The 25,846-nt window shown below is 51.3% G+C and overlaps 8 protein-coding genes across 8 annotated transcripts; 2 read left to right on the top strand and 6 right to left on the bottom strand.

The window, feature by feature from the left end:
- Positions 1 to 1,299: 1,299 nt before the first annotated feature.
- On the top strand, positions 1,300 to 2,543 carry C7974DRAFT_430666 (porphobilinogen deaminase; the record flags this gene model as incomplete). Its single annotated transcript, XM_046144717.1, has 2 exons — positions 1,300 to 1,636; positions 1,684 to 2,543. 2 exons carry the CDS (start codon positions 1,300 to 1,302, stop codon positions 2,541 to 2,543), a joined length of 1,197 nt encoding a protein of 398 aa, XP_046001119.1.
- A 1,123-nt stretch (positions 2,544 to 3,666) lies between these two features.
- C7974DRAFT_408709 (uncharacterized protein) lies at positions 3,667 to 4,431 on the bottom strand (the record flags this gene model as incomplete). The annotated part of the gene is made up of 2 exons (XM_046143348.1): positions 3,667 to 3,797; positions 3,846 to 4,431. 2 exons carry the CDS (start codon positions 4,429 to 4,431, stop codon positions 3,667 to 3,669), a joined length of 717 nt encoding a protein of 238 aa, XP_046001118.1.
- Positions 4,432 to 7,324: 2,893 nt separating this feature from the next.
- C7974DRAFT_95655 (uncharacterized protein) lies at positions 7,325 to 8,452 on the bottom strand. The gene has a single exon (XM_046147591.1). It carries the CDS (start codon positions 8,291 to 8,293, stop codon positions 7,532 to 7,534), a length of 762 nt encoding a protein of 253 aa, XP_046001117.1. The 5' UTR covers positions 8,294 to 8,452; the 3' UTR covers positions 7,325 to 7,531.
- Positions 8,453 to 9,600, bottom strand: C7974DRAFT_95649 (uncharacterized protein). The gene is made up of 2 exons (XM_046147590.1): positions 8,789 to 9,600; positions 8,453 to 8,739 (listed from the first exon to the last, which is right to left on the bottom strand). Exons 1-2 carry the CDS (start codon positions 9,349 to 9,351, stop codon positions 8,613 to 8,615), a joined length of 690 nt encoding a protein of 229 aa, XP_046001116.1. The 5' UTR covers positions 9,352 to 9,600; the 3' UTR covers positions 8,453 to 8,612.
- Positions 9,601 to 11,476, bottom strand: C7974DRAFT_95648 (uncharacterized protein). The gene is made up of 3 exons (XM_046147589.1): positions 11,367 to 11,476; positions 10,828 to 11,319; positions 9,601 to 10,778 (listed from the first exon to the last, which is right to left on the bottom strand). The coding sequence occupies exons 2-3, from the start codon at positions 11,204 to 11,206 to the stop codon at positions 9,850 to 9,852; spliced, it is 1,308 nt and encodes a 435-aa protein (XP_046001115.1). The 5' UTR covers positions 11,207 to 11,319; positions 11,367 to 11,476; the 3' UTR covers positions 9,601 to 9,849.
- Positions 11,477 to 16,237: 4,761 nt separating this feature from the next.
- C7974DRAFT_408704 (uncharacterized protein) lies at positions 16,238 to 17,957 on the bottom strand (the record flags this gene model as incomplete). Its single annotated transcript, XM_046143347.1, has 8 exons — positions 16,238 to 16,393; positions 16,441 to 16,670; positions 16,726 to 16,797; positions 17,041 to 17,139; positions 17,189 to 17,207; positions 17,273 to 17,356; positions 17,405 to 17,443; positions 17,634 to 17,957. 8 exons carry the CDS (start codon positions 17,955 to 17,957, stop codon positions 16,238 to 16,240), a joined length of 1,023 nt encoding a protein of 340 aa, XP_046001114.1.
- Positions 17,958 to 19,658: 1,701 nt separating this feature from the next.
- On the top strand, positions 19,659 to 21,973 carry C7974DRAFT_303750 (aspartic peptidase domain-containing protein; the record flags this gene model as incomplete). Its single annotated transcript, XM_046137956.1, has 2 exons — positions 19,659 to 20,268; positions 20,454 to 21,973. The coding sequence occupies 2 exons, from the start codon at positions 19,659 to 19,661 to the stop codon at positions 21,971 to 21,973; spliced, it is 2,130 nt and encodes a 709-aa protein (XP_046001113.1).
- A 1,101-nt stretch (positions 21,974 to 23,074) lies between these two features.
- Positions 23,075 to 25,446, bottom strand: C7974DRAFT_350391 (uncharacterized protein). The gene is made up of 4 exons (XM_046139459.1): positions 25,113 to 25,446; positions 24,896 to 25,039; positions 24,674 to 24,846; positions 23,075 to 24,625 (listed from the first exon to the last, which is right to left on the bottom strand). Exons 1-4 carry the CDS (start codon positions 25,176 to 25,178, stop codon positions 23,383 to 23,385), a joined length of 1,626 nt encoding a protein of 541 aa, XP_046001112.1. The 5' UTR covers positions 25,179 to 25,446; the 3' UTR covers positions 23,075 to 23,382.
- Between the last annotated feature and the right edge of the window lie 400 nt (positions 25,447 to 25,846).

The raw sequence follows: 25,846 nt of genomic DNA, 5'->3' as shown, positions 1-25,846 counted from the left end.
GGTGCAGAGGATCGAGGATATTAAGGAGTTGTTGAGTTAGTGTGGGGGTGGAGGGGTATGGGTTCGTGGACTGGAGAGTCTTACTGGCATGCCTTGGGCTCTGCGTTACTTATCATCGTAGACATGAGCATATAGAGGGCATTGCCTGGTACGCGTTACAAGCTCTATGTAACAACACTCCGGGTCTACAGATAGGAGATCGTATCATGTCGTGCAACCGAGCATGTAATCACTATGGTTCGGGACCTGAGCAGACTAGAATCCGAAGATATCAAAGTGGAATGCTTCATGCAGACTCCCAACAATCCAGACCCGGGTGTTGGAGACGTGTATTGCATGTGTACAGCAAGCGCAGAGTAGATTGCGACGGATATCTGTATGTATCGCACAAACAAGCAACACCAACCAGCAAGCTTACAGCCCAAGAATCTTCCTGAAATCCGGCAACCCACTCCCATCGCTCGGCCCCAGATAACCCATACGTGAGATCGGTGACATCGCTACCGTCTGTAGAGTGAGGCTCTAGGCTCGAATCGCACATCGGTCACCAAGCTTTGCGGCTAACGCTTCGCACCGTGGCTCGGCATTGATCCGGTGTGGACACCGAACTGATGTCACAGATGTTCTTCTTAATGCGTACATCGTATCGATGCAGCGCCATAAGCTATGCAGTGTTGCGCTGTGCTTACGCCTCCAGCCTGCAGCCGGGTTATACAAACCTGCATATAGCTGATGCACAATCTTGAAGCATGCGTAATCCGATATCAATGCTTTGATTACAATCGACACTCAATGTTTCCACCTCTTTCATTTGCAGCAAGGAGGTCGTTATGCTGTCGCTCTCCAGATCTCCGAGTGTTGTCAAATCTCCACTAACAGTGGGCATGGTCCTTGTATAGGGCGCAGGAGAACTGTACTCTACCAATGACTTGAATAGAATTTCATATTTAGAGTGATACACAGCAAGATATGACTGTCCGGAGGTAGTTCAGTACCGCACTTGCTGACCTGCGAATAATCTGTTCTCTCCAAACTTTGGTGTTTTTCTGTTCACAGAGTCGTGCATGTCGGCAAAATAGCCGACTCGGAGGCTCTGTTTGGTGATGCACAGCACCTTGGATAAATTACACGATGTGGTGATAGGTCTCAAGGGTGTACTGAAGTATGGCAAGCGTACCTGACTAGTGGGGCGGTGACGTGTGTTGCCGAGCGTGCCCCGCGATCTCACCGAGGCTCAGCGGGAAGAAGTTTACAGCTGCAGGCGCTTCCAACAGTCATTCCTTCCGCAGTCAGTCCATCATGGCTTCAGCAACAGAAACAGATCTTCAGACTTCATCGCAGCCCACGCCACAGGGCCTCGACACCTCGGCAAGCACGCAATTCGCGACCGTAAACATCGGCACGCGCAATTCCGCACTTGCGCTGGTTCAGGCCAATGCAGTCAGGCAGTCTTTGAAAGATGCTAACCCGGGTCGCACGTTCGAGATCAAGCCTGTCATGGTGCAGGGAGACAGGGATAAGATCACGCCGCTGCAGCAGCTGAGTCAGGGCGAGAATGCAAAGAGCTTGTGGACGGGCGAGCTAGAGAGCATGCTAGAGAACGGCGACCTGGATATCATTGTCCATTGCTTGAAGGGTATGGCTATTCGGGCTATGTGCTGAATCCACAGCTGATAATAGTAGACATGCCTACTCACCTGCCCGACAACCTGCAACTCGGCGCCATTCTTGAGCGTGAGGATCCCAGCGACGCACTCATCATCTCGCCCCGTCTGCCCAAAGAAACGACGCTTGCCACACTGCCTCAGGGCGCCACTATTGGCACGTCTTCTGTTCGCCGTGCCGCTCAGCTCCGAAAGCTCTACCCACACTTGAAGTTCGCTGATCTGCGAGGCAACGTTGGTACCAGGTTGGCCAAGCTGGATGCCGAAGACTCGCAATACTCTGCTATCATCCTCGCGACAGCAGGGTTGAACCGCATAGGCTTCTCGAATCGAATCTCCCAGAAGCTCACAAGCGCCACAGGTGGTATGCTGTACGCAGTAGGGCAAGGCGCTTTGGGCATCGAGATCAGGAAGGATGATGAAATCATGCAGGAGATGCTCAGCAAGATCAGATGCGAGCGAACAACACGTGCTTGTGGCGCCGAGCGCGCACTTCTGCGCACACTTGAGGGCGGCTGCAGTGTACCAATTGGTGTTGAGACATCATGGCGCGGAGGTAAGGGCCTGGCAGTCGGCACACAGCCCGCGAAGGACTACGACAAGCACGGCGCTGCTCTTGAGGCTTCGGAGCCAGATCTCGACGAGCAAGAGCTCGTGCTCAAGACGCTCGTCGTTAGTGTTGATGGCACTGAGTCTGTCGAGTACGAGGCAGCGCAGAAAGTCCGATCTGTGGAGGAGGCCGATGCTTTCGGGCAAGAGATTGCAAGGGTCTTGATCGAGAAGGGCGCTGGCAAGATCCTGGAAAAGATCAAGGTCGAGAAGCAGTGGGGAGCGAAGAAGCAGCTGGAAGCTATGGGTGTTGCACCAGCCACAGCATAGATGACCAAGAAGCCGTGAATTCACCCGGCACAGCACAAACAATACGATACCAAAACGCGAACATTTGACACAACGTGCGAGTTCCGCCGCCTGAACGGCCCGACTTGGCCCTAATTCATGCAGGAACCCGATGCAATACCGGAAGTTCGAATGGTGAACACGCTCACAGATCTCATGTACGACATAAGGGATATCAAAGGATACACGCTTCGATGTAACTACTGCATCTTGATGTTGCAACAAACTCTATCTTCAACATTACGATCAGCGATATTGACAGGAAGGCATGTGAGCAGGTCTTCCCGTGTATCAAAGCTGTAACAAAATGCTTACACTTGTCAGAGGCGGCACCTCCGCAAAGTGAAAACACACCGTGGTCCTGTCTGAGTGCGGTGTGTGTGCGCTCAAGAATGCCATTGGCAGGAATCGGTCCTTCTCCGCCAAACATGTCACAGGTGATACATATGTACAGTTCGAGGATCTGCCGAGAGCGGCCTGGCGTTGCGTCTGACATTAAATGCGGTTTCGAGATTATTGGGGATAACGCGGAGGCTCTTAAACTGCACCCAGGTATGTCCAAGAGTCAGTTGGCAAACTGCAGGTTTTATCCAGGCCTTTGCTCACTGAGATCTTTACGCTTGAACGGAGTAACTTAGTTGCAGTTCTATATCTTATTGACTTTGATGAAGATGGGCTGGATAGTACGGAAGTGCAAAGTGGCTGGTCAGATGTGTCTAGGTGCAGTAATCACGATACAAAGAAACACCCTGGATTGAGTTGCACAAGATTGACTGGTCATTTTCACATAACTTGTGCAGACTGCAATTGCTCAACGACGTGATCATCAATCAGTGCTGCCGTACTATGATGTATCTCCATTCATTGATCTCGCTTCTAGGTCCCGAGGTCGAGTTGTAGTGAAGTGGTATGCGCGACACTTTCCCACTAGGCTGTTCAAGGCGCGTATGATATTCTGCTGCATCCAGGTACGTATGGCCAGCCACTTGATACTCTTCTAGGATCCAAGCCATGCCAATCATAGCCCACAAACTGCATAGCTACTACTAACTAAATCCGTTGAAGTGCATCCATGCACCCTACCCGAAGGCAGTAGGTGCGAGACTTAGAGGAACACGGTAAAGACGACGGCAAGTGTTGACACGAGAATTAAAGGTATGGTTTGCGCAGTAAGGCCTTGGGCGGCGCTAGTTCCCTGCTGGACTTGGCTTGCAGTGGTTCCATCTGAGTCCGAAGCTGGATCGAGTCAGTGTCAAGCTACATGTTCTGTAATTCTAGACTAACCGTCGTTGTTCTGCTGCTTTTGCTGGGCACAGAATGCTGTCAGTGTGGTGTTGGACTGCATCTCTTGCAGCTTTGTTGACGCTTTCTCAATCTTTGCCTTCAGTTTCGCGATACCTGTATCGTTCAAGCCCTTCTTCTGCTCGAGGGCAGCCATGGCAGTTTCATTGCCAGCCAGCGCCGCTAGCTTTGTCAATTTCTTCATCTTCTTGCACTGGCTAACGCTCTTCTGTTCAGCGTTCACAACAGCGCATTCGCTGACTAGTGTTGCGTTGGACTGCATTGACTGCAGCTCTGTGGTGACATTTGCAGCTTTTGCTTTGATGGCATCCACTTCAGTAGTCGTGAGCTTGCCTTCTGCAACCAATGCGTCTAGCTTGGTCTGGTTGGCTGCGACTTGAGAGAACACGCTGAGTCCGCGCATCTTCTTGCACGATTTCTTGAGGGCGCGCTCGGCATTGTTGGAATCTGTGCTATTGCCATCGCCATTCCGACGTACTTCAAGGGCTGAGTATCCATTGCTAGGCCAGGCGTAAGATGACACAGTGAAAGAAAGAAAGAGAGCGAGAAGGAAGCCAAAAGATCGCATCTTGAATGTTTGATGCAGTATCGGACCTGCCGTATGGTAAAAAAGATGTCGATGATGAAAGGTATCGCCTGCGATGGATGCTATTCGGTTTAATACCGCTTTGCTGCACTTGACAGTTGACAGGTCGTTACCTCTAAATACCTAGGTACCTAGCCGCCGAACATGCCTGTTCGTCAACACGCACGCGGCCTCACCGCAGTTGAAACTTGACAGAAACGCCCTTTATGCGACCATGAAGACATGGTAGGCACACACTTACGACTCCGCTGACGAGTCAAACACGAGGCCCCAGAAAGTTGCCGTCAAGTCTCCAGACAGGGTCAAGCGCTGTAATTAGTGAATCAAGCATCAACAAGCCTGGTGTTCATAGGCGCCACTCGTCATTCTTTACAACCTCACGGCCAGTCAAACGGTTGGGCTGCGATAGCTGCCGACGTCAATGTTTCACTTGCCGTCAGGATCCTGGCAGAGCATTGACCTACGTGTCTTGTCCGGAACTTACTTTTGACGTGCGTAATGCTTGAAAGCGCCCGTCCGACAGGCCCGTACTGATTCGTGGCATGAATGTACATGGACCGTACAACGCTTATTGCAGAACGGCCACTTCGACACCTTGGTAGGATCAGAACGCTCTTCATCGTAGCTGATAAGCCGCAGAGCACTAAACAATTCTGTTTAAGCACATAATTCTGACAGGAAAGAGCCCTTCTTGCCAAGGGGCTGATCGGACGTACATGGGTGAAGTACCGTTTTCAGGGTGGCGAAAGCTAATACCCTGCTAAGGTATGGTCGCGGCTCACCAGAGTGAAGAAGATGAAGACCTCTTGGAGTGAGGTCTGACTCTTTGAACTTCGGTTGAGGGAAAGTGGTTCCAGGAGCGCCTCCTTCTGTCTTGGAAGAAGGTTGTACTGACGGGGAATAAGTTCCGGGTGAACGCAGCCCATGCCACGGTCGATTGGATTGCAGCTGGCTCTTTTCTCCAATCCTTTCCTTCGATACTACGTGACTTGTATTGAACTTCTATCCTCAAGGCATTCCGATTTCTTCTCTACCTCAGATAGAGCTAGTTCACTCAGCCGATGACGTCACATCTTGACTTACGTCAGCTCCCCACGAACGTGGGCTTCAGGCTCAAACACCTCCTTGAACATAGCAGCCCAGCAACAGGCTAGAGCTGAATATGAGCTGAATATGAGCAAGTATGTTGCGGTTTACAGTCTATACCGTGAACCCCCGCTTACTCACATAGATGACAGATGCCTACAACTGTTTCACGGCAACCAAAGAATTACATCTTCCAGGAATTAGCACTCTCCATGGCTATCTCAGGGATCGGATTGAGCTTGCCATCGTCCGACGTGGCCTTTCTACTGTGCCTGGTCATAGAAAGCTTTACTGATCGTTGTTCAAGCGGTGTACGGTGCGTTTCTGGTGCTCAATGACGGTTGAACATTTTCACTTTGTTAAAGCTGACTACAGATCCCATGCAGATGACCGTTTCTCTGACATAGACTTCGAATTTGGAGACAGCGCTTGGTCGCATCTTGAAGAGGCAGATCAACCAATATGAATCTCTATTTTCCAAGAAATTACTGCACTCAAAGCATCTGACTTGGTCTTTGGGAATGCAAGAATGCTTTGCATATCTGACTTAACACGGGATCCTTGAACAAAAAGTCTTTTAACAGGAATACAGGAAAACTCTCTTGTGTTTTGCGCAAGAGTCTCTTTGACCTCAAAGGACGGGTACAACATTGACGCCATCTGTGTTGTTGACCAAACCGAAAGACCGCCGTTATCGAACGCTGAAGCCTCTATCCTGACTGGTGGTTATAGTAACGCTCAGTACATCTCAAGCGATCAAAGAAGATCGGAGAGTGAGCAACGATCTGACATCGGCGCGCACCATAACTCTCAATGCCCAAACTGGAACCAGTCAAAGCTCTTCGAATACTCTTTGTCGACGATGATTCTCTCAATTTTAGGTTGCTTGGGTCATTCTTTAAAAGGAATGGTTACCGCAACATAGAAAAAGCAAGGTTGGCAAGGAGGCGACCGAGACTGTACAGAACAGCAGTCAAGGCTTCGACGTCATCTTCATGGTATGCTTTCATTTGAGGATATTGATAGATTTATTTTGAACCGAAGTCATTGCCTGCAATGGATGGGTTTGAAGCAACACGACTGATCAGAAAGATGGAAGTTGGCTACGAGAGTACTTCTGTCGCTAAGAAGTCAGTCATTTTAGCCCTGACTGATCTTGCAAGTCAAGAAGATGAAGACGAAGCCTTCAGCGCTGGTGTTGATCTCTTTCTCACAAAGCCGGTGCAATTCTCAAATTTATTTAGTCTGCTTGCTCAGCACAAAGAAGGTACTCTTCAGAGGGGTTAGCGGTGCTTGTGAGAGGAGCATACGTTCCGAAGTAGCTTACAAGTCCTTTCGCGTTGATAAAAGACATGTTATCAGGTACCCAGGAGGATCGCAGTGGGACACAAACCATTGGCACTTGATTCGTCTTCACCAATTCACATAATCACCGAGGTATTGACGGGCGGCACATGCAGATAGTCAAAGTAATCAAACATTGTATCAAATTGTCAGAGCATATTACACGAGAAAAGAGATTGAAATTGCTATCGAGATGCGGAGTACATAGACTGTCCATACCTCAAGCCCAACCCGAGTAACATCTGCGATACCTTGAACAACAGGAAGCCAATGGACTTTGTAATCACAATTATCCTCGTGGAGTTTGACGCGAATGTCGTTGTCCGCACTTGATGGCCACACGCAGTTGCATCCTGGCCACATGCACCTACGATGAGTAGCGCCCTCTCCGTAACGAAAATGAGCCTTGAAGTGCCTGATATGCTTACTCCTGTCCTGTTCGAGTAGTGGTGCTGGTTCTCCGTCGATGTGGTCACATAGAAGGCACTCGAACTCCTGTTTGTTGTGCTGCCCATCCGTACAGAATCGGACGAATGATCTCAACTCAACGCATCCGGTGTAGCGTATGAACAACTCCATCTCTTTAAGCGATAGCCAGTACACAACCTTGCCACTACAAGGTCAGTCACAAGTCAAATATCGGATGCTGAACTTACTGGTGAACATTCTTAGTGCGCTGGCCACTCGTTGGGAACCAGAGGGTCTGTATCCAGTCGGCATGAACCTGCGGAAGACAATTGGCCACCAGATACCGAAGCAGTGATTCAGAATGAAAACCCTTGTTGTCTTGTGAATATGACAGGCTGTCGTGTCCCTTCATCCAGGCATTACCGAAGAAGTCGTAAGTGAAGGGTTTTCTCTGGAAGGTTGCAGGGTTAAAGTACCGCTGGACAAGGCGATCAGTATACTCAGTGCTCTGAACTGTTTGATTCGGAACAAGAAAGAGTGGACGATATGTGAGAGTACTCGCAAGGCCAAACGACGCCTTGAGATGTCCGTTGAGTGAATCACAATCAATTCCAAGGTCTGATACAGTCGGCTCCAGCTGCCCGAATGTACTCGTCTCATTCTTGATACGCTTGGTGGCGAGACTCATCATATCCAGCTGCCCAAAGGCGTTGGTATTGTCCCTGGTACGCTTGGTGGGGACACTTGTCAACCCCAGCTGTCTGTAGGTTTCCACTGTGGTCTTTGCAAGTCTGGTAGGCTGTACCCTAGTACCATCGTTGACATGAGCTACACGCTCGGTGGGAATGGGTGACAGGGAAGGCTTGATCGAGGACATAGCTTCACCAGGTCGAACCCGGTCTTGATTTATCGGCAGACGGTCCACTGGCAGAGGACGCAGCTCCACCAGACGACAATGTGGACTGCAGGTCTTCTGGAAACAACCCTCCGCCAGGGATCTGAGCATTCATCAAAGTAGCGACGGCGAAGGTTGCAAACCATATAGTCGCAGAGATGCTGTTCATGCTTGTCGTGGCTGGCAATGCACTAAAGTCAACATTGTGTCGCGGAGGTTTCGAGAACAACAGAGACAGTGCAGCAGCGAGAGCCTGATCGTGGTCGTTACATTGCTGAGGTGCGTCTATGCGAAGAAGCTCTATAAAGCGAATCACTTCAAGTCGGTGCGTTTGGCTCTCTCTTGCGATACTGCTCGTCAAGGCGTCGAATCGTATCGTATGCTTTCGAGGAGTACTTTGGGAAACGGATGGCTTCCAGGACTGCCACGTCTACGAAATGTACTCGCATGCATTATTCTTGATCGACGGGTAGATCATGCGATGATGAATGATGTCGCACACCCTGTGCACATACCAACTGAGCATGGTGACGAAGGCTCGATCTTTCAATAGTGACCTACACAATGTCAGCCAGTTGGTCAATGGGCGTTGAGCAGTAGCCTCACCTGACATCGACTATCGCACAGCCTCGGCCAATGGACGAAGCGATCACATCAGAGGTCAACTTTTCCCGCCAAAAGGCGAATCGCTCCAGTCGGTTAAGCTTGGCCAGCGGTCGCACCTTGTATGTTAGCAGGTCGTCAGCGTCGTCAGCGTGAACATCTGGCCTGAGCAAAGGGACGATGGTGCGGTTCCTCAAAGGCGCGCAGAAATCTCTCATCTGCTGCGCTTTGGCTTTAATCTCGCTGTCTCCCGCGCTGAGGGTCGATATCGTCGTCACGGCCTCGTCGTATGCGATCGCGTAAGCGTTCCGCACTTGTGTTTGAACTGTCCGGATAGCGGCGCGGAGGAACAAAACCCTCTTCCGTCGATCGTCTCTCTCTTCTCGAGTGAGATTCAGAGGTTTGAACTGCTCCAGGGCGCGCGCCTCGACATCCAGGTTCGTGATCAGCGTCACGTAGGTGTTTTCGTAGACTTCACCGTCTACCCAGGCGTAGAACTCTTGAATCCGCCCTACCAGGACCACTGATTGTCGACATAGCATCGTCGTGCGCTCTGCTATATGCATTCCTCACCTCAGTCTGGATGGTCTGGATGGTCGCGCGCAGGCTCAGGACCTTCCTGTTCCTCTCGTCAATCTCTTCCTGGGTCAGCCCCGGAGGCTGAAACTGTTCAATGGCGCGTGCCTCAAGCTCATGGTTCGTGATCAATGTCACATACCAATTTTCGTTCACCTCACCGTCCACCCAAGTGTGGATCTTACGGATGGCAGCACGAAGAAACAGAGTCTTCCATTTGTGGTCATCCAGCTGTTCTGGAACCTTTTCCGCTCTCAAGCCGTGACCGGCACCAGGCGATGGATGCCAATCGGCAGACGAGAGCGATCTTGGTGGTATCCAGTCGGCGGACGAGGACGGTCTTGGTGGTGTCCATTACCAGAGCCGTGACCGCCACGATAAGGCAGATGAGGGCGTTGTTGGTCGTGCTCGTAGAACACAGGAGGGCCGCTTGGCTCGAAGCCAGTGGGCGGACGGGGGCTGTGGTACCCATTGTTATATCGTGAGCGCTACCCGTGTCTCATTTCGTTATCGTCCCACTCGCGCTTACGCTTCATGCGAGACTGTCGGTCGGCGTTGGGCTGGCTCTCCTCACGTCTGCGCTGGGCACAACGCTCCTGCCTCTCGTCGTCGATCCTCTTGTTCTCTTTGGTCCTCTTGAGTTTTTCGAGGCGACGACGCTCACTGAGGTTCTCTCCCTTCAGACTACGATCACGAACCTCTTCATTGTTCGCCATGCATATAGAGGCATGATCTTGTCCCCAACGACACTTATTGTCATTGCAAGTGTGGCCTGTTTTGAGCGCAATGCAAGTTGGTCGTATGTGCAGCACGGGCAAGTCAAAGCCCTTGGAAGCGTGTTCGTAGCCCTCCAGGCAAGGACTGTCGCTTTTATCCGTGAAATTTGCTAGATACTGTGGACAGATGTGATGTTTGTAGCGATTCAGCTTACGACCTGAAGCGTCGAGCTCACGGCACCGACCGCTCCTCCTGTAGTTGAGTGAATCCGGGCACATAGAGCTGAGAAGTTCATCTTTGGGCTTTTCTAAGTGTTCAGACCATTCTGCTGTAGGTTGACAAGGGGCAAATCTCTTCGGAGGGGCAAGCGTTTGCAGAGGCGGTGACTTAGCACCACCTGCAAGAGCGCCGCCGACTGCCGTGGCTGCACTTGGTGTGGCAGCGGGTGCCCGCCACGGTTGTCGTCGTCCCAAGGTGAGTCTACTGGCTGCAGACCGACGGAGGCACGACCATCGGTAACGATCACCTGCTGTTGGCGGACGTGCAGGTAAGTTGTGGCCCCGGCCGAAGGCCTCGAATACTGTGTCCCGCCACTCGGCCTTTGTCTCGACGTCTACCTGTCTGGATGTAAACAATGCCTTACCGGGTGGACAGTAAGTACAAAAGCGATATCTCAGCGACTTCGACATTATTGATGTGACTCTATAGTGTCAGCAGATACGTCAACCTGAAGCTTGTTGTACACGTACCGAACATGCGAGTCGACCATTGACCGATCGACAGGCCAGTCACATTGCGTGACCTGATTTCACATACCCCCAGTTGGTGGGATCTACCCTTTGCTGCTTTGTCTGATCCCTCGCCATCTGTGGCTACGAGACGCCACGGAATTGGAAACTGTTGGGGAGCTTGACTCTCCAGGTTCATTCCATAGTGTTTGAACCGCGCAAGCAAGACCACGAAAAGCGTCGCCACGGCGTCGTTGCAGCCGTCATGCTGCTCTTCGAACTCGAACTTCATCTTTATCCCTCTCTTTACGGGTTTAGGGACCTCGTGATACGAGAAGTTGGTTATCTCGTGATAGCTTTTGTTGAAAATCGGCTGCTCACCGATGATGGCTTCTGTCATCCTAGCCAGGGATGGATTCGAGTTGCTGATCGAGTCTGTCGCGTTGAATACTCGACGGGCGCTTACTGCCACGTTCACCTTCGGAAACTCGGACGACCCAGGGAGTGGAATTTCTTGAAACAGTCAGTTTGTGGCATTCAAAATAGGACAGAATACGGACCACCCAGGCGTGAATCTTACGGATGGCAGCACGAAGAGACAGGATCTTCCTCCTACGGCCATCCAGCTCTTTTGGGTGAGGTTTGGGTGCTCAAACTTCTCAGTTCTGCGCACCTCGATGTCAAAGTTTGTGAATGCTACCTCGTAATCGTTTTCGCTGTCCAACCAGACTTGGAGTAACCTGTTGGACCGTAATGCCCTCAGTGAAGCTACTTTGATTAGAAGAGACACCGGATTTTCGAGCTGTACTTACGTGATCGGCGATGTCGCTGTACTTGCGGTTTCGCTTGTGTTATATCACTCATTCGGCCTACTACAGCATCCTGGTAACCTGTCTGGAGACTGCCGTGTGCCAATTGGACAACTCGACCGATCATACTCACATCTCTGTTGGACCTTGGGGTGTTGATTGGCGGCGCTGTGAAGAGAATAGCGTCCTTTGCTGACTCCATCTTTGGCCTTGATGATAACAAGACAGTCGGGGGTATCCTGATGGGGTATCTGATGGGTTGTTGGGATCGGTTCGCAATGCTTGATAGAAGCCTGCAAGCTTCTGTCGGAGGTAGGTTGTTGTTGGAAAGAAGTTGCAGGTTGAGGTTGAGGGAAGGTCGCAAGTTTGCCCGATATGTATATATATATATCGCTGCCTCCTCAGCTTAGCGCTGAGTAGCGGCTTACGTACTCTATACTCTCTTACCTGGAGGCCCACTGCGCGAGCGGGCCCCCGTTGCTGTGCCTTGGGTGTTGGTGAAGGCGGCAAGCTGGTGAGAGAGGGCTGCTTAAAGAGCGCTGGCTACGCTAACTAGTGCTAGCGTTGCACGTGGCGCAGCAGGCCTTGAAGTTTTACTCACCGTAAAGTTCGACCACGCTCAACAATTGAGCTTGCGGGCGTCTATCATCACCGATGGAAGCTTTGGACGCTCACTAATGGACGATGCGGCTGAGGAATCCATACACTGGTAAGAAAGCAAGAACTGCTGCCTTACCATAGAACGCCAAAGGTCGCGTGAATGTGAAGGAGTAATACTTAGGCTGTGTGTGAGAGACGCATTACTCAATGATGAGCGGTGAACGCCCGCAAAGTTCACGCGCAATTCCGTGTTTGTCAAACATCTGTCTTTTCCCTTGGCCTGATTTCATCTTTTCGTGAGTGTATGCCTCGCAAGAAGATCAGCCTTAGTACCCGCTCCCGAGATGCCCGTGCGTCTGCTGGGAGACTCGCCTCAGCATATCTAATGATCATCCGTGTACTTCTAGGCTCGTTGTCGGCGGCTACTGTAGATTGACTATTGTTACCAACTCTGACTATGGCCTTGTCTTGGGGCCACAACTTGCCTCCAAGCAGCCATGCACTTCCTCTTGTCAGGGCCGACCTACGACAGCACTAGACAAGCAGAATAATTGTTCTTTCTAGGACTCTTTCTTATTCAGGCGTGCGCGCTTGACCGGAGTTTTTCAGCTGCAACCGTCCGGCTTAATGATTGCGAAAAGGCTAAATTCAACCCTACAAAAGTACCATGTGGCTGGTGAGGTGCGCATGGGAGCAACATATATGTTTGATCCTTGTTCACCAGTTGCAGTGCAAGAATGGCTATGATCAGGCTGAAATCGGGACATCAGTTGCTCAGTGCTGGCAGCAAACCGGTGATTTTGATCGTACCTCTGAGCAATTCCGAGGATGGTGCACAAGATCGCGATCGTCGGGATTTTAAAGCTCGAGACTGCTTACTGTACTTGTTCGCAGCGAGTGGGGGTCAATAGTTGTCGTTTTGAAAGCACGTGTGCCAACTTACCCCAAGCACCAGGTGAGCCTATCAAGACCATAATCGTCACCTCTCGCCACCAACTCTGTGCTCGTACCCGCCTTTTCCCACGCACCAATAAAGTTGCGAACCCGTACTGCAGTAGTGGCACGGCCCCGCACTTACCGATCGAGGAATTACAGGGTCTCCACACCCTCAGCTTGCGTTGCTGGGCTCGCTTGGCTAGCCTTGTGTGATCGCGAGGCGTTCCTGCGTGAGCGACACCGTGGCGCGACAGCAGAAAGCTGAAGGAAAGCTTGAAGGCACGACGGACTCGTATTCCTATGTGATGTTATGTTTTCGCATTGATTCACGCACGCGGCCGTCCTACGACCTCACGAGTTGCGCGCTTTGCGCCCGCTGACTTTGCAACGTAACAATCACAAGGCTGAGGTTCAAGTTGGAACAGCGGCCCGAGTGTGGGGCGCACTAGGCTGGACTATTGATCAATGCGCGAAGAAGGTGCATCGCAGCCATTCCTTGCATGATAAGCAGCAGGTTGCATGCATGGCGTTGGGGCTGGAAAGAGCTGACGGTTCTGGCGCGCGGCGATGTATTCGTATCGAGACCAGCCGAACGATTGACGCAAGATGTGAGAGCACTTCCAAAAGACAGGCGCAGAACGAGGAGCCGATTTATCATTAGGTATCAATTACTTAGTCAACGTCTCATTACAACATTAGCAGCACCGGGATGCTTTCGCTTAAACTAGAACAAGCCCAGGCCAATGCCTGCAGCTCCAATCAGCCAACCTGCGATGGCCGTTGGCAATGGTGCGCCACCAGTGTAGTCCAGGATGCTGGAACTAGGGCGGATGCCAGATGCTGTACCGTCCGAAAACGTGGTCGTCCGGCTGGACGTACGAGTGGATGATATAGATGGTGGCGGAGGTGTCAAAGACGAAGTCTCTACTTCGCTTGAGCTGCTCTCTTCGGAGGTGGCTGGCGACTCCGAAGATGAGGATGAGACTGGTGATGATGACTCGGGCGCTGTTGAAGACGACGAGGGAGCAGCAGAGGACGGCACTGAAGCTACAGAGGATGGGACCGAAGCTACTGAGGAGTCAGCGGCGCTGCTCGAAATCGGCTCGACACTTGACGAAGGGATAGCAGAACTGATGGGCGCAGAAGGCTGACTCGAGGGCGGCTGTGAAGACTCACTTGGAGATGGCTCCGGAGTCGCACTGCTCTGCTCTTGGGTGGCACTGCTGGGCGCGGGAGTCTCGCTGCTTGGTTCTACTGTGGAACTAGGAGACGTAGACAGAGGTGGAGAGGGAGCATTACTCGAGCTAGATGGCTGGGGGGTGGCTGAGCTCGATGTCGCGACAGCCGTCGAACTCGGTATCGTCGACTCCTCTGGGTCGGTAACAGCAGCCTCGGCTGTCGGAACACGAGTCACTACCGTGGTGAGCTGATCAATTGTACTGACAACAGTCGTGGGTAGGTTGGTCTTAGTATCTTTGTTGGTGATGCCCCCTACAAGAGGATCACAGGCACTTGGCCCAATCGATGATCCGAGTTGTGCCAGCACAGTCGGCAGGCTGTTCAAGTATTCCACAACTGTTGGTGCCACAAACCTCGTGTCTGGGATATCGCTCTCTGGTAGAATAAGAGATGCGTAGTTCGTAGGCGCCGGTAGCGTCAAGGTTGAAACCTCAGTGACACACTGCGATCCGATAGTCTCCACCGAGGAATGACTGAAGATCTCATACGCAGCGTACGTTGTAGGCCAGTATAAGGTGACATCCTGGTACGTCCAAGTCAGAGTTGGGCTGGAGGCGGGCGCCGTTTCAGTACGAGTGCTGGTGCTCACGTCCCTTCCATCATCATCCGTGAAGATAGATACCGTGACAAGGGGACGAGTCACGGTAGAGACTATCACGGTTCCAGGGTATTCCAGACGAGTTGCCTGGACATCTATTTGGCAACCGCTTGAGCATGGGGTTGGAGAGGAGCTCGCGCTGGAGGAGCTCACGCTGGAGGAGCTCGCGCTTGGTGTTAACGTCTGCAAGATAGTTGTGGGTACTATCTGAGTTGTAGTGATGAAAATTGACGAGAGGATAATAGACACGACAGTCGAGGCTGGGATTTGGCTGGTAATAATCTGCGTCGATCCTTCCTGGGTTAGGGTACTTATGGTGACTGATCCGGGAAGAGTTATAGTAGACAGGAAGCTTGAAGTCACCGTGCTTGCCGGGAGTGTGATCAAAGATGTCTCAGTCGATCCGGGCGCGGTTGAGACAACAGTGATCGTAGATGGAGGAGCAACGGAAGTACTAGTTATGGTTGACAATATTGTCGTTGGCGGGAGCTGGACTGTTACAAGCTGTGTAGATACTGGCAGTGTAGATGTGACTACAGTAGTCGACGGTGGGAGCACGATTGTGGACAAGGATGTCGAGATGGACAGCGAAGTGCTCGTCACCGTTCGCTCGAGAGTGCTCGTTACGATTGATATTTCAACACGAGTAATTGTGGGGCCATCAATAGTTTGCGTCTGCGTTGGGCCTGACACGGTTACAGGGACTGTAGTCCGTACAACATCAGTTACTGTTCGTTCTATTTCAGTGGAAATAGTTGAAGTGATGTATGAGGTCACAGTAGAAGCGGGCAGGGTTACCACGCTTCCAGAAAGCGTGACTGTGGATGCCGGCTCCGTAGTGGTCGTCGGAATATAGATCGTGCTTATAGACGTCTCGGTAATGACGCGTTCTGTACTAATGTACGATGTCTGGATGCTCAGCTCCGTGGTACGTTCTGTTACAGGGTAAGAGACCGTCAACGTCGTTACTGAAGTTATCAGCACAGGAAACGAGGTCGTGATATAGGAGGTGTATGTAGTTTCAGGCCCTGGAATTTCAGTGGTAATCGTCTCGGTGCTGTAAGATGTTGTTGTACTTGTGCGAACTTGGGTTTCAGTGGTGTATTGCGTTTGGATACTGAGCTGGGTCTCCACACTCAATTGAGTCTCCACACTCAGCTGGGTCTCCACACTCAGTTGGGTCTCCACGCTCAGTTGGGTCTCAATTGACACTACGGTAACTTCGACTGTCTTCAAGGAAGTTGGTCCCTCAACAGTATACGGGAAGCTTGTCGTGGTAGTAGTGGGCACGAATGAAGTTATTACAGATGTAATCCAAGACGTATAGGTTGTCCCTGGTTCTGTGACTGTTGTCAAGTACCAAGAGGTAATGTATGATGTTAACCAGGTTGAGTAGGTCGCGGTGCTGATTGAGATCTCAGTTTCCCGTATCGTCGGACCTGGAACTGATACCTCTCGCGTTGAGACCTCGGTTTCTCGTATCGTTGGGCCTGGAACTGAGATTTCTCGCGTTGAAGTTTCAGTGATATAGCTCGTCAGCGTCGAAGTCAGTACGGTGCTGATGTAGGTGGTTCGCCACTCCGTTATGGTTTGGTTTACTGTCACTGGATAACTCGTGGTAATATATTCGGTGATGTAGCTCTTGTACGTGGTGGTCGAGACGCTGATATAGGTCGACCAGTCTGCGATTGCATCAGTCAGTCTTCGTTTGGCGGTCTTCTGGAAATAATTACTAACCTGTGGTGTGGAAAGTCGACACATCTGTTGTGTGGAAGGTTGAGACATCTGTGGTGTGCCATGTTTCGATGGCTGTGGTAGGCAAAAGCTATATATAGTTTTGGTCAGCGACTGAAATGAGGCTTTCAAGTCCCCACAGTTGAAGATAACAACAGTATTAACTATGCCAGCATTGAAAAGAAGATTGTTGGATCTCGAGCAGAGTCGACTGAGTCGGCCGACCTGCTGAACGGCACAGAGAAGCCTTGTAGCAAATCTCCGAATTGGGTTGCGCGGCTAATTTCATGACAGGGACTTGGGAAAGTGAAAACATACGCTGATGATCGTCGTAGTATATGTGGTAGTCTCCGTAGGACCCGGAACCGTGGTGTATACGTCTTTCGAAGTGGTCACAGTTTGTGTTGTAGTACAAGTCTGGCAAAGTCAGCGCGAGTGAGGGGCCCAAATTCCAGCTTTGACATACCGTCGTTGACGTCAGGGTACTTGTGCAAGTCTAAAAGCAAATTAGTGAGCGTTCATGAGGGAAGAGAGACTCGCAAGCCCATACCGTGGTTTCCGTGACAGTGAAATTTTGTCCAGGCACCGGAGGTCCAGTGATAGTGATGTAGATTGAGTCAGTTTTGGTTGTCGTCTGTAAATGTCAGTTTGCGGCCTCGTGTGTATGGCTCTAAAAGTTTACCTCTGTCTGAGTGATGTTGAAACCTGGCGCTGTGGTAGTCTGAGATGGGTCAGCGTGTTAAAGACCGATGAATCTTGATTGAGCGCGAGTCGACGAGAAACCGAGTTTATAAGACCAATGGGGGCTACTCAGCCTCCAAAAGGCTATCTTGTGAGATGTAATCGAGCAGCAAACTTGAGAAGAAGGCTCAAACCCGACATCCCCAAGATAGTAGAATGGTGTCACTTACCACTGTGCAAGTAGTTGTAGATGTAGATGTCGTGGTGTCGTGAAGAGTTGTGGTTTCGTGGAGAGTTGTGGTCTCGTAGCAGGTAGTAGTGATTGTTTCCTTTGGTTGCGTGATGGTTAAGGTATACGGCTTGTCTTTCCACACTGTCCGAGTTGTCGTCACAGCTTGACACGTCGGATGTCCGTACCCGCCTCCGCCTGCCACCGAGAACAGCGGTTCTTCTGTTGACGACGGAGTTGGTGGCTCCTTTTGCGCCTGGACAGTCTGATTGTCCTGGGCTGCAGCAACCCCAGCAATGGCCAGAAGAAACAGAAGGCCGTACATCTTGGAAGCGAGTGACTGTTATGCCGGCAGAGTAAATGCACCAGCGTCAAACTGCGAGCATTAGACATGCACGTGAGGCGACTTGCAGAAATGTGGAGGAATTCCACACACAGGGCGCCCTGGCTCTGTGGAGAGATTGGGAACAAAGCACAGGTAATTTCATTGTGAAAGCACGCAGTTGAGAAACTGTCATGGTGGAAATGGTTTGATCCGGTACCAAGGGGTTGCGCAAGGGTTTAACAGAGACATTCACGTACCTCAAGAGTAACGATAGGCTGAAAACTGAAGCTTGAAGAAGAGACAGGCGTGTGTGCAGCAGCCCGTGACTATAAAAGAAGGATGACAACAGCAGGTTCCTCAACTTACAGTAGCGTGTCATCGAGCCGACAGGGCTGTACTCCGAGCTTCAACGACAATCCTGTCTAGACAGCAGGTCTCGGGCAAAAGTCATGCAAGCAGTAGGCCTTGGCTGCTCGCCGTTTGACAGCCTTGGACTAGGGCCACAGCAAGTCGAGAGAGGCGAGACATTACTTCTAGACCTAATCAAGGCAAAGACGTGACCACCGTAAGGTTCCATTGAGCACCGCCGGCGGTTGGAGGGCGCAAGAGGCGGAGGAGGTACGGCCAAGAAAGATGCCATATGTGGTGCAAAATGCGGGCGTAAGACTCGGCTCCTTTGCGCGAACACGGTTGGACGAAAGTAAGACTGTGTGCACACTATCCAAATCAGTGATCTAGATATTGCTTATACACCCCACGCCCATGGCAATTGCTGACGTCGACGGCAATAGGCTGATCGGGGCTAGAGACTTGCCTGCATTGTGCTAGATTGCTGCAGGTCGCTGGTGAGTGTATAGGTTAGCGCAAGGCAGGATGCTGACGGAGGGCGACAGGACCTGCGCGGTATATTGGGGGCGAAGTATTGGTGAGGTTTAACAACATCACTGCACTGATATGCGCCAAACTTTTTGTGCTCCGCAACAAACCACCATATGCTGTGCAGCACATCAAGAAGCAACGAGTGGCTCTATTAAAGTCATGAACGTGCAATTCAGCGAGCGTACGAGTACGGAGCCGTTACGGAGCCTATCCCGGCACCTGCTGATCGAGGCGGCCGCTAGCCTTTCCTGGGCATAGCTGGTAATGCTTGCCGGCCCGCCTTTGTCTATCCTCCTTCCTTAGCCACCTCACTATCGCTGCAACCCTTCCTGCAGCCCGGTACACATCCTTTCAGACTGGTCTGGGCACAAAACGCCAGGTTCCAGCCCTGTGTGTTTCTCCTCCAATGATCCGCCCTACAACCGATTCACGCATTTTGCGATCCCTCACCGGTGGATCTGTGCCAGTTATTTGTCGGGACCTCGACGACTGGCATGCATGGAGTCGTCGTACTGGTGCTATGAGTGTACCCCGCTCATGGTGCGAGGTATGCTTTAAAGAATACAGTTGGGATTAACATCCTCCAGCACCCGGCTGGTCCTGTCTCTTGGATATTGCGACGCTGACGTGCAGCAAGGCCGCGGCCCTGCGAACCCACCACCAGTCCAGCCTGGCATTGATGCTACGTGTGGATCTTTGTATCAGCCGACCTATCAACACTAGCTAGCCCCTCCGTGATTTGCAACCTTCCTTGTCCTTTACCCTTGTTATTGCCTCCTTGCCCTGCGATTCTTCTGTCTTCGCTGTGTCAGGATCTTCACGATGCACCTTCGGAAGCGCGTCGACACGATTGCTTTACCTCCTCCGCCAATCTCTGTAGCCCCTAGCGGAGATTTCGATGGCAATGATGGGCGATGGTCGAGTTTCTTCATCAATGTCGCTTCCGATACCCAAGGGTTAAATGGCCAGAATTTCAAGGTCCTCATCTCTACTTCCTCTTCGCTGACTTTACTACCTGCACGGACGGAGTGGTGCAACTCAAAGTGCGCAGCGGAACGAGGCGTGGCTTTGTACAATAATGAGCAGGTTCTGGGAGTGCAACTGTCGGGGCAGTGGGCAGACGCAGGCATCTATGAGGTGCCTTTACCTTACTGGTACCCTAAAGAGGCCATCTCGACGGGCAATGGTACACTGGGAGGCAGTTGGGGCAAGACAAACATCGGACTCGAAAGGAGCTCACCGTCAAGTCTTGTCATAGCGGAACGTTACGCCGTAAAGTACATCTTCGAAGACTTCTTCATGGGCTCGTTTGGACTAGCGGTAGGCGCAGTTGGCCCTAGCCAAGGTTCTATCCCTACGTTCTTGACGCAGATGGAGGACGACGGCCAGATAGCAAGCTCTTCGTTTGGCTACACTGCCGGCGCTTGGTACCGTAAGTATGCTTTCCAATATCTTACCTAGGCTTTGACGCCTATACCTTGTGTAGGGTAAGTTCAATTGTAAATTGACACCCTCAATGAGCATGAGACTTCTCGATAGCCATGCAACGCGAGACCATCCATTGATTGTGATCTGCTGCAGATGAAGGCCACCGACGCTTTTTCTAACACTTTCCAGGAAACAACGGTCTTGGAGAACCCGGGAGTCTTGTTCTCGGCGGCTACGATCAGTCCCGCATGAGTGATCACGCAAGTCTTTCCGTTCGGATGCCAGATGAAATGAACAACACCCTCGTTGTTGGAGTGTCTTCTGTTACTTATACGCCCGACCCACGAGTCGAGGTGAACACCATTTCCTATACTTCGCTGTGCAGCACTGGTGTTTTCCGTGCGACTATCGACTCGATTCTGCCGTACCTGATTCTGCCAGACTGTATATGCGACAAGTTCCAGGAACATTTCGGTCTGACATATGACGAGGATCAGAACGTATACTTTGTGAACAATACAATGCACGAAAAAAACTTGCGACAAAATGCCACGATTGATCTCAAAGTCGTAGGAGGATTGTCGGACTCTGCCGAGTACACGACAATCAAGCTTGGATATCCAGCTTTCGACCACCAGCTGAGTTCTATCACCGGGGAGAACGCCACGAACTACTTTCCTATTCAAAGGTCCAGAAATGGAGTGTTTGTACTGGGACGTACATTTCTACAAGAGGCATACATCATCGTCGACTACGAGCGTTTCAACTTCACAGTTGCCCCAGCTTATTATTCGGACCCGATGCCGAGTGAAACGCTCAAAGTCATCTACAATACGTCTTATACTCCTTACTTGAGCACACCAGACTCTAGTGGAGGACTCGCACCTGGTGCCATTGCTGGAACCGTTGTTGGTATCGTTGTTGCATTTGCCATCGCTGGTATCATTGCCTTTTGCTGGTGGAAAAAACGGAAGAGCAAGGCGCAAGCTGCCCAGAAGCCTTACGAAACCTCACAGATTGATCCTACCCTGGCAGGACAAGAGATTAAATACCGACGTGTATCTGAGTTGACCGGATCTGATCTTCCAAGCTCGCCCAAAACCCCAGTCACCGGATACTACTCGGCGGACCATAAGTCTATTCCTCCAATCAGTGAGATGTCTCCCGAAAGCCCGCCAGTTGAACTGTATAGTCCTCCACTAGAGAGTGCGAGCGATATTGGTAGCGGCGGCAATCGCGACTACTTCGCCGCCGGGAAGCCCCATAGGCGGGACGCACAGAGGGATCGTACCTCATCGGGTCCCAACACCCCTGGCACACCCATTGCAGAGTTACCAGGTGACGAAGGCCAGTTTTATACCCCCGGAACACAATTCGATGCAGTGAGCCCCCTCAACAGCCCACTACAAAGCCGTGGTCCCAGCGACACGTCGTTATCCACCAACATCGATGAACGGCTTGCAGACAACAGGAAGGGTGCAGCGAGACCTGTGCATCCTACGGAAACAGTCGCTGCTGACGAGGAGTTAGGCCCAAAGAACGAGACACAGGATACAGTCACTACAGAAGTTGGGGCTCAACGACGACCTTCGCACCAACGGGGGCTCAGTGATACCACAATTGCGAGTGATAGCACAGCTGTTTCTCAACCGACGCCCGAAGAACAAGAGCGCTGGGCCAAGGAGGCTAGACGGCCGCTTTCGGAATGAGCTGGTGTGAGACATTTCGGTGGCTTCTGTCGTTAAACTCTGTTTCAATTGGTCTTTTGCTGTCGGCAAAGGTGGTACATATTGATCCCCTCGGGGACTTTTGCACAGTTGCTTTCTATTTGATACCCACTTGTACACTCTTTAGAATGAATTGTAATATCATGTGAACTACTTCCAAGGGCGTTCTGGCGACGGCATTGGTGGAGCACCATTTCAGCCCCATGAGCGATGGCTGCGCAGCTGAGCATCCATCGCTTACCCTTCAGCTGTGGCTCTTAGGCTGAGATGTCGCAACTTTAGAACGTGCACTAGATTTAGTCAAGTTGAGCGTAAGACGGGCAGTCCTTAAGGCCCAGACAATATGCAGTACAAGCAAGCTGCACTGGCGCTGTCGAGATTTTTAGCCACGCGGAGAAGCTAGGTACAGAGCTACATACCGTGAATCGATGTATCTTTATGTAACAATACAGCAGCCTTAGAGTCCGAAATAGAAATGCATCTGTTCAAGTATATCTGATCGTTCGCAGCAAGTCTGAGCCCCTCGCGGATGCGTACCAATATCTTTGCTTAGTGGACAGCTCTGCAACTGGTAGATTTCCACCTTGACCTTGTTCATAGACGATTGTAGCCAATTGTAAATCCTTGCCGTGCCTCTATTTTCTTCATGGTCGGAGAGGTCTGCATGAACATGGTCCATCCTCGGACATCTCCACTACCCGAGAACCTCGCTTCGTCGTATCTTATCTACGTAATACTACGCGACTATACATACACGCGAATGGCTGCAAACTTGGGCTGTACTGGCTAAGTAATCGATAGGTCTGGACCAAGGCAAAGGTGTGTAGCGCAGGGGTATCCCGTGTGAGGTAGCATGGGATTGCGTAAGGCGACATCATCAATGGCGTTGCAATCAATACTCAAGCCAAGTCTTGGTCTTAACACTTCGAGTCAGCAAAGAGGCTGGGATGTGCTGACAGCCAACCTCGAAGGCAGAGAAGTAAGCACACGGCTCGAACCGGGTAAATGGCGGTCGGTGAGGGCCGTTGCCGTGTTCGCAACCGTACATGCACGTGGAATATGTGCAACTGCACCGAGATTGGACAGCTGCAAGTTTCCGGTTGTATTTGGCGGGAGTTTGTTTTTTTAACATTAAAATACTTCAAGTCACGTGATGCTCACGCTTACCGTCCCAAATACCGATCAGCCTTATTTTGATGCATTGAGCAGAAGGGATTTTGGAATCCTATATTTCCTTGGGTTGTGTTGCAACGTTCTTTTCGATAATGACACTCTACTCGATTAATGTCCAAGCTGGCACCCTAAAGTTTTGCAGTCCATTGATGTGATCAGGTTGCTGGCTGTATCTCGGTGCAATCTTGCAGTGCAAGGTGGACCGGTAGAAAGTTTTTCTATGATGCTTCCCGCTGCTGCAGGTGTGCTGTAGCCTCGAATTCGTTTTTGTGGTCATGCTCCGTCGGTTGATTTTGAGCACTTGCTGCGTCAGACATTGGAGACAGATACGATGCACTCGTCATCTGAGGCGCATACGAGGGAGGCACCTGACTGGTTAGATGAGCTGCAGGGCCAGTACGATCCAATGTAGATACTGGTCTGTGTTCTTTCGCGTCTGAAGAGTCTCGAGAAGGCTGGCGGAAAGGAACAGTTTGTAGTGTTTGCTGTGCATATGCTGGGACCAGCGGCCCCTGTGGCCGTGCAAGACCTCCGGGGAATCGACATAAGTCTTGGAAAAGGCTCCAGGTGGGACTCGCCTCTAGGAACGAAAGTGGCCATTGCATCACTGGTAGCCAGCTTTGATCGACACTATCGTAGCAGGCTTTCATGAGCCGGTGGCCCCATCCATCCATGAACCAATATCGAGGCTCAGCAGCGAACAGCATAGTAGCATAGTACATCAAAACTACAAGCGAGCCTGGGTGGCGTTGCTGCACACCAACAAGGAAGCTACCATCGAGATGCAACGGCCAGAAGAACAAGAATCGGAGTTCACGGTTGTCTACCCGCGGAGGACTTGCGAGCTTGAGCACAGGCTCAAAGTCATTGATAACTCTCAGTAAGTTGGTGCGTTCTTGTTCTGAGAGTCCCTGCTTTGTCTCAACGAATGAAACGAGTTGTGGCAAGTGCTGTATCAATTCTTGGAGCAAGGGTTGTGAAGGGGTAGACTCCAGTGGATCGCGAAACATTGGAGCAAGGAACGACTCAAGTACGTTCTCGTGCGCGAGTGCTAGAACGTTACCCATACCTTGCATGAGCGAGAAGATATTCAAGATGCCATCAATGGCAGACGGTGGCGACGGTATGTCGGCACAGCTAGCCTCGAATCCAGTCGAAGCAAACACTCCCAGCGTAAGAAGGGTTGATGTGGCAAGAATAGCCGGCGTTTCCTCTGGGACTATGTTCTGAAGTTTCGGTCGCATGCCTTTGATGGCAAGATCCTGATGGTGAATCCCTAAGGTATAGTACTCCCTGCGTCTATCAGGAAGCTTCGATGCTTTGTGAAGTGCCGCGAACGCTAGGATCTCGTGCATCAAGAAGGTATGCGTCACAGCGAACTTTGGTGCTTCCACCCTCCAGGTGTGTCGCATGTCGTCTCGTTGTGATAATTCGTCGTAAGCCTCAATGGTCCAGTGATGCCTGAATCAAATTAGTGTCGTCTTTCGAACACAATAGAAGAGCACGAACATTAACTCTATATCCCGGACCCAGAGATTTGACTGATCAGTCGAAGGTTTGTGGACAAAGGGTCTCAGAAATGGAAATTGATCTGACTGCGAATTTGGAGAACTCCCGTCAGAGGCGCCATCCCCAGGCAGAGCATGGTCGATGAGCAAAGAGGGTGACGATGTAGATGAATCCTGTAAGTCTCTCAGCCACATATCGCATAGTATGATTGCACGAACTTACAGTTCTGTTACGCTCATCTGAAAGCTTGTCTCGTTTTGGAACGACGCTACCACTGCTCGTCGCTGCGGACGGAGGCGGGTCCGTGATAAGACTGCATTGAACGCCGTGCCTTGCACAATTAGTGCAAGGTTTGAGCTCGTCACACTGTCGAGTCGTCAGTCTATACTTTTGTTGATGATCAACGAACGCGCGTGGGGCAGCTAGCCAAATTACGCACCTTCACGTGGCGGGTCTTGCACTGTCGGCATCCCAACCGGCTTTTTTTGTGGCCTAGGCGCGGCATTGAGGTTTCACTGACCAGTGAGGTTACGCTTAAGGTCGCTCTCCCGCAATCTGGCTAGGTCACCCTCGATGCAGCCACGCGATGCTGTCGTTGGAAAGCGAATGCGAGGCGGGGTGGAAAGGCACAGTGGGTCGATAATTGTTCTTGTAAGGGTGGCATGACGCTATTCCCTGTACACAGCTGGTTTTCACAAAGAAAGGATCATGATCGGTTTCAAACTGGCGGCAGGGATGGGAGATACATTGTGTTCTGACCCTGTACGCAACACGTTTGACGTTGTTCAAAGAGTAAATTCGTCCACAAAGGAGGCTGCCGAGGCCCCAGCTTACTAAGATTCCTGTGGCTTGAGCCGCCAGCAATGCCGCCAATCGCAGCGCGTGCCTGCATCGCCGTTACGTGTGGCGCGTCTATAGCCTACAAGCACCACGTTATTGCGCCTGAGGTACGAGCTTTAGCTCCATTCATGCAACTTGTATCGCGTTTTAGTGACAGCGGCCTTGCCCCGCCTGCAGGTATCCGCTCACAGCGCTAACAGTCAACCACAGTGTAAAGCATCGATTCAACGCTGACACATCCCCCAGAGTCGGCCACAAACCAATGTCTGATGACAGCGATTTCGGTAGGACTCAGTTGAGCCCTGCAATCTTGCCCGCAGATCTTCGAATGGA

The sequence above is a fragment of the Boeremia exigua genome (genome assembly GCF_020726555.1).
Source record: "Boeremia exigua strain MPI-SDFR-AT-0100 chromosome Unknown C7974scaffold_2, whole genome shotgun sequence".
Classification (NCBI taxonomy): Eukaryota; Fungi; Ascomycota; class Dothideomycetes; order Pleosporales; family Didymellaceae; genus Boeremia; species Boeremia exigua.
Note: the sequence above shows the minus strand (reverse complement) of the source record. Positions and strands in the feature narration are given on the sequence as shown.

What these genes read in the sequence shown, in the direction of transcription:
- C7974DRAFT_95655 (XM_046147591.1), bottom strand. Translation starts at nt 8,293, where the DNA reads ATGCTCAGATCCCTGGCGGAGGGTTGTTTCCAGAAGACCTGCAGTCCA.
- C7974DRAFT_95649 (XM_046147590.1), bottom strand. Translation starts at nt 9,351, where the DNA reads ATGCATATAGCAGAGCGCACGACGATGCTATGTCGACAATCAGTGGTC. An exon ending in TGTGCGATAGTCGATGTCAG is followed by an intron (nt 8,740 to 8,788) that starts GTGAGGCTACTG and finishes GACATTGTGTAG; the next exon opens with GTCACTATTGAAAGATCGAG.
- C7974DRAFT_95648 (XM_046147589.1), bottom strand. Translation starts at nt 11,206, where the DNA reads ATGACAGAAGCCATCATCGGTGAGCAGCCGATTTTCAACAAAAGCTAT. An exon ending in ATGGTCGACTCGCATGTTCG is followed by an intron (nt 10,779 to 10,827) that starts GTACGTGTACAA and finishes GACACTATAGAG; the next exon opens with TCACATCAATAATGTCGAAG.
- C7974DRAFT_350391 (XM_046139459.1), bottom strand. Translation starts at nt 25,178, where the DNA reads ATGCCGCGCCTAGGCCACAAAAAAAGCCGGTTGGGATGCCGACAGTGC. An exon ending in GCAAGACCCGCCACGTGAAG is followed by an intron (nt 25,040 to 25,112) that starts GTGCGTAATTTG and finishes ACGACTCGACAG; the next exon opens with TGTGACGAGCTCAAACCTTG. An exon ending in GTCCGGGATATAGAGTTAAT is followed by an intron (nt 24,626 to 24,673) that starts GTTCGTGCTCTT and finishes AATTTGATTCAG; the next exon opens with GCATCACTGGACCATTGAGG.